The following is a 6747-nucleotide window of genomic DNA, read 5'->3' on the forward strand; positions in this document are numbered from 1 at the left end:
TGTCTGCTCCTCTTATGCAAATTGTGCGTGGATTAAAAAAAAATTAGATTGCAATTATTTATGGAGGGGTTTCCGCAAATGTTAGCTTCCCCTTTGCAACCCGCTGTGGTAAGCGTCTTCGTCTTTACAAGCCTTCTACATTGAGGGTGCCGTGGTGGCGAGATGTTAACTACCTCGCTTGGAATACAGAAGGCCTTGGTTCGATCCCGACCCTGACGCCTGTATATTTGGAGTTTGCATGTCTCGTTCTCCGTAGTTGCATTAATCTTTCTCCCAAGTCCTCCAGTTTTTCCCTTCACATTGAGAAACATGCGTTTGGGAGTATTTCGCTGCGATAAATTTCCACGTGATAATCCACTTAATTGGGCGATCATTTGTGGCCAGGTCGCTTCTGAAAAAGAACTACATAGCTCAATGGGCCTTTCCTGGTGAATAAATATAGTTTAGTTTTATAGTTTTAAGTATAAATACACTTGTCGCACACTCACTGCACTAGCCCGATGATTGCTAAACATGTCCCAAATGACGAGGTGCAAAGGGTTGGATCAAACTGAAGCTCAACAAAAATCTCTAGCTTCTACTTAAATCACAATTCGAGACTTGTTGGGGAAAGTGCCGTTAGCGAGCACCTAATGAAGGTCGGAACGGCACACGAGGAGGGGGTGGGTGGCCAGCACCCACGCCCGGCCGCCTTTGTCTCCCAATTGGCTCGAAATTTACACATCGCACCGGGTACTCTTAAGACCTCGGGGGAGGCGCAGAACCAGTTCAGATAATCATCAATGGTTTTGGCCTTGAGAGTGGGGAATCGAACTCGGGCGGCTAGGTTTGCAGCGCAGCTTACACACGTAAACATTATATCACGATCAATTTTGATGCTCAAATGTGACAGAGACCCCCCCCCTCCCCCCCCACACACATGCAGAGTTATTCGCGAAGGTTCCAGACGGTCACCGTACGCACAAACCTTTATTTTTGGCTCCAGATAAGTAAATACAGGGTGCTTCCCATGTAAGTGTTAAAATGTTAACACTTACATGGGACTATCGTTTTTAATGGCAAAAGACATAATACACTGTAACAAAATCTATGTTAGTAGCTACAAAAAGTCTCCACTTATTCGCCATCATTGTCAACACGTGCCTGGAATCTTCTCCAGGTGGTCTCCAGAGCCCGGAGGAGGCACATTTCTCGCGGTGTTGTTTAAAATTTTCAGAAGTGTTGAAACATGTTTTTCTAGCAGCCGGTACAGGGTGCTCCTTTTAATAGACACCCCGCTAAAATAATACGGTGAAAATCGCAATCCACCGGGGTCTCCCAGCAACCTTAATACATTAATTACTTACGTTTACGCATAAGATGTGGAGCCGAACGTTGCACAACAATATAGAGTCAGGGAGAGCGAGCGAGAGAGAGAGAGCTTGCAAATTAGTGGGGTGTCTCTAAATGGATCGCCCGATGCACGGCACCAAATGAACGGGGAGCAAAAATACGGCAACAACGTTACACTTAAAGGAAGCCCCCCCCCCCTCCGTGTCGCCCACCGATCTGTAATGCACGCATCAAATGTTCTGACTCTCTTCGCTGTCGTGTATGGGAAGCTGTCGTTTTTTGCATAGAGTTTAGTCGCCTGCTGGGGTGGGAGGAGGGGTGAATAGGTGATCAGTGGGGCGTCTCTAAATGGATCTCTCCCGCGCCACCCATAATGTGAACTGGCTTCATCTTGCGTTGTTCCATGGAAGTGAATAGTCCTGTCGGATAAACCCAACGAAGCCACAATTGGGTTTCGCTTTTGTAATGCAAAGCAGACATTTTGCTAATTACAAAACGACTGGTTTTGGAAAGTCGTATAGAAAAGAGAGAGAAAAATTCTTGACTGCATTTATTGAATTTAAAATATCGAATTACTTCACAGCGTACCTCCATTATCTTTCCTCGGATGTTGAAAAATCGTCGTTGGCTCGAGGATGACTTTTAAATGCGTTTTTTTGTGGGTTGTAAATGTTTCAACGCGGGATGCAATTTGCCATTTATAAATCGACATGCAGTCATCGCGACAACATTTGCAGAATGGTCGCGAAAGTATCCCCACCCCCGGATGGAATGTTAATGCCATCCGAAAAAAAAAGATCTTGGTAAATTTCAAACGATGAATGAGGAATGTAAATGAGCCAGCATCGCCCAAATACCTCAAATGTCTCTAAATCCCTCCAATCGAGTCCATCATCAACGGCAAGATCTCACTCGCCGTCTTTAAGATCCTCAACGGACTCGGGCTTTTACCTCCTCCTCTCTCATCTCTCTCCACTCCCTCCCGCGCGCTCTTCTACCGCTCCCCTCTCAGCTCTTTCCACTCCCTCACACGAGTTATCTTACCTCTCATCTCTTTCCACTCCTTCACATGAGCTCTCATACCCTCCCCTCTCATCTCGCTCTACTCTCCCCAACGTGCTCATCACTCCAGCAACCAAGGTCTTCTGTCAAAACCCTCCGTAAACTTTCACCCAATGGGAGGTCCATCCTTGTCATCTTCTGCCCCCCCGCCCCCCCATTGCTCTGCCTGCACTGCTGTGACCCCACCCCTGTTCGAGTTCAGACTCGAGACTACTTCCCCCATTCTATTCTCCCTAGGGCGTTCTCTTGCTGTGACGTGTCCTTTGTATGCACGGTATTGCAACATCATCTCTATTTCCCCTCCGGGTTCGTAGAATTCTAGCCCTCGTTTGCTGCTCGGGCTGAAGCCATCGCCTCGCTATCATTGAGAAACACGGGTGGCTGAAGTGCAGGTTTGAACCCAGCTCGGTGTTCTGACTCCTGAGTGGTCACCCACCCAAGCACGACCCAGGCTCCAGGCTGCTTAGCTTGCAAAAAGTAATGAAATAGGCGGTCCTCTGGTGGCTGGTTTGAGCTATATTTTTAATTTTACTACTGAGCTATGTAGCTCTTTTTTCAGAAGCGACCTGGCCACAAATGATAGCCCAACGAAGTGGCTTATCGTGTGAAAGTTTATAGCGGGTCAAATACTGTAAACGCGTGATTCTAAATGTGGAGGGGAAAAAAACCGGAGGACCCGTAGAAATATCCACGCGACCAGGGGGGGGGCGGGGAGAACATGCAAACTAAAAAATAGACGTGCATCATGGTCAGGATCGAGGCTACGACCTCCTGTGTATCAGGCGAGGGAGTTAACGTCTCGCCATCGTGGCACTCTCTCGACGCTGCGTCATGTGAAGAATAAGCAGAGCTGCTGGCTTAATCCCAAAACACATTCCTGCGGAGGGAGCTGGTAGGAATGTTGGGTTGCTCGGTCAATGGGCAGGGTCAACGGCGGCGTGGTGTATTCCGCAAATATGGCCGACTGTGAGGGCGGGCACAAGCCGGCGTGAGTAGGTTAAACGTTGAGTTTTATAAGGACACCACGGGGTGACCAGCCCCTCCCTGCACGACGGACACAATAATCCCCTGTGGGCTGGTGTAACAAGGAGGTTCCTACCAGTAAAATATTTTACATGATCACAAGTGTATTCACACCATGGTGACTTAACCAAACATTTTTCTGGTAAGATTGTATGTTTTTTAAAACGTCTGTCTCGCATAGATGCCCATGATACCGACGATGGTGGTGGCAGTGATAATGGTGAAGTTTATGATGATGATGATGATGACAATAATAATTGTGCTTGCTTAAATGCCTCAGAAGCTAAAAGTGCCTTACATCTCCTTGAAAATAATTTGAAGGGCACCCCCAGGGGCAGCTGTCCCTGTGCAGCACAACATGACTTGGCACCGGACTGCCCCAGTACAGGAGGGGATGATCAATGGTGGCGGCGGTGGTGATGATGATGACGACCACAATGATCATGTTGCTGATTGGCGTGATGATGATGACAATGATGACGATGACACTGATTCTCATCGCCAGGCTCCTTGCCGAAGTGGGTGGTGAACCGGGCTTCTCAGATGCTGGCTCCGAAGGTAACATTAGCTTCCCATGTCCGAAACGGGAGCCGACGTTCGCTTGTACAATTCTTCATTTTATTCGCACACCCGTCCCCACGTAGGTGTAAATGAAAAACAAAAAAGTTTCGTCATAATCCTCCCCATGAATTCACACCTGCCAGCCGCCAAAGTGTTTGTTTTATATATATGTTCGCGAGCGGCGGCGGCTTCAGTGGCTCCGGCTCCGTGTAAGGGGGCAGAGCGCTGTCCCGCTGCTCTGGCGTGACGCTCGCGCCGTGCGGTGCATGGAGAAGCGATCCGCAGGCTTCCCCACTCGCGATGAGGGGTGCCCCTCCAACCTTCTACCCCCCACACCCCCGTCCCTCTGCCTTACACGGCGCCCCCCCCCCGCTGCCCCGTCGCCCACAATCCTTTCTACAACTCTGCAAATTATCATTCGTATCATCACTAAAGACAAAGATCCCCCCCTCCCCGTATAGCCGAACAGACTGTTGGGGCAAGTGCTGCTAGCGAGTAGCACCTGTGAAGACCGGCGCCGTGGCACACGATGGGGTGGGTGGTCAGCACCACACCCGTCCGCCTTTTTTTGTCCCCAGTGGCGACGTTTACTACACATCGCACCAGGTACCCATTTGAGGCTGAGTCTACCTAAGGGAGTCCCAGGACCAGTTCAGAGACTCGTTACTGGTGTTGGCCGTGAGCGGGATTCAAAGTCGGTGTCGCCGGGTTCGAGCGGCCACCAGGTTAACCGCCACGTCACCTATTTGCGTTTCGCTCTCCGTATTTTGAAATCGGTAGCCGCGGAGTCCCGTGAAAGTCGCCGTCAGTGAGTTGGGTCCCCCCCCCCCCCCCCCCCGAGTCTGCCCGGCAGGCGGGCCGCAAGTCCACGGGGTTATCTTGACCGGCGGTGTCATTCGCGGCGAGGCACGATCTCAACGTGCCCGCGCCAGTCGACAAGTTTCAATCGTCGTTGTGGTTGTTGTTGTTGTTAAGTAAGTCCATCATTCCTCTCCTGGGGGTTATGGATCCATCATAGCGCCAGAGTAATGGAGTTTCAACAACGACACTGCGATTCATCCGGACCGGGTAGCTCAGCGGTAGAGCGGGCGGCTTGCAATCGGAAAGGTTGCGAGTTCAAACCCGTCGTTTTGGTTGTTAAAAAAGCCCATCATCCTGTGGACAGACTCGCCCCTGTTATAGGAATATGGAATGGCCATCACTGGCCTTAGACTGGAAACGGGAGTTGTTAGCACTACCTCGATGTTCAATTTAGCAGGAAATCGCTGATTTGTTTTACCTGTTTTTGAGCCGTAACGACTCTTTTCGTTGTATTTGTGGTGGCTTCTCAAAACCTCAGGCCCTAGGGCCGAGGCTGTGGCCCCTACGGGGAGCCCCCCCACCCCCCCCCCCCCCCCCGCGTTAATCCGGCCCGGGCTGCAGGCGACTTGCTGTCCACTCTCCCAGCTCGGAGGGAACTTACCCGTCGTGTCCGCTCTAACTTTTATTTTTCAACAAATTAAATATTCTTTCGTGTAAAAAAAAAAAACATTTTATAATCGGAAATGTACGTTCAAAAACGAGAGTGGGGGAGGAGGCAAGGTTGCCGCTGGGACGTAGCTGCGCGCCACCCACCACGCCGCGTCCGGCTTGTCGGAGCCAAGCAGCCGGTTTCACCACCCTGAGTGTCATTACCTGCGCGGACCCTGCTTCCAACCTCCTCCAACTCCATCACGGCCCCCCTCCCCTCCCCCCTCCAACCACCCCACCCAACCGTTCCACGCGCAGGCGATGAAGCGGATCCACAAGGCGTGCGTCAAGTACCCGGCGTGGAAGCGTCGCCACGAGCCGCAGCACAAGCCGTGGCTCTACCCGGAGCAGAGCAACCTCCCGTCGGTCCGGCTCGCCGAGCTGGCGCTGCAGCGCTGCGACTCGCTGGAGCACATCGACGAGAGCGCGCTGGCGGAGGCGTGCGACGACCACGCAGAGCTCAGCGAGGACGACGACAACGCTAACTGAGCGGCGTGAGCCCAGTCCCGACGCTCTTCTCCTCCTCCCTCACTCCCTCCTCCTCCTCCCTCCTCTCTCCTCCTCCTCGTCGTCGTCGTCGTCACCATTCTTCCTGCTCCTCCCGCACCACGTTCCCTGCCATCAACCGATTCCTCTTCCCACTAAACCTCCTCCTCAACCCCTTCCTCCACCATCCTGGCCGCAGTCATTCGACCTTCACCTGCGGTTCGTCCTCCATCCATCTTTCCTCTCCTCCTCCCTCCTCCTCCTCCACCCCCACTGACCTTCGTGGCAAGAGGCCTTCGAGCACAGTGGAATTGACAAAGAGCTCGACGTTACATTACATTTCACGCACGCAGCTGAAGACATTTACACACCGCACGCGCCTGATGATGGTTCAACACGTGCCACGCGATATGAAGAGTTCTGATTCGGTATGCGTGTACACGTGTGTGTGTGTGTCTCTCTCACTTTGACGTAGGGTGTGTTGGTTGAAATTACGATAAAGGTTCTTGTTTGTGTATGAGAGTGTGCGTGTGTAAAGTACTCTAATACGTAAGCAAGTAGAGAGCGGTGGCGCAGTGGTTAGCGCACACTGCGCTACGAACCCCGCAACCAGAGTTCGAATCCCCCCTCACGGACAACAGCGGTGACGATTATCTGAACTGGTCCTGCGCGCTCCCCTAGGTCGACTCGGCCTAAAATGAGTACCTGGTGCGCGGTGTGTAGTAAACATCGCCACTGCGGAGACAGAGGTGGCCGGACGTGATGCTGGCCACC

The 6747-nt window shown here is 51.9% G+C and overlaps 1 protein-coding gene across 1 annotated transcript; it reads left to right on the top strand.

The window, feature by feature from the left end:
• The first annotated feature begins 3927 nt into the window (after window positions 1-3927).
• LOC144722843 (START domain-containing protein 10-like) lies at window positions 3928-6488 on the top strand. Its single transcript, XM_078601290.1, has 2 exons — window positions 3928-3975; window positions 5746-6488. Exons 1-2 carry the CDS (start codon window positions 3961-3963, stop codon window positions 5974-5976), a joined length of 246 nt encoding a protein of 81 aa, XP_078457416.1. The 5' UTR covers window positions 3928-3960; the 3' UTR covers window positions 5977-6488.
• The last annotated feature ends 259 nt before the right edge of the window (window positions 6489-6747 follow it).

The sequence above is a fragment of the Lampetra planeri genome, chromosome 15 (assembly GCF_965212315.1).
Source record: "Lampetra planeri chromosome 15, kcLamPlan1.2.h2, whole genome shotgun sequence".
Classification (NCBI taxonomy): Eukaryota; Metazoa; Chordata; class Hyperoartia; order Petromyzontiformes; family Petromyzontidae; genus Lampetra; species Lampetra planeri.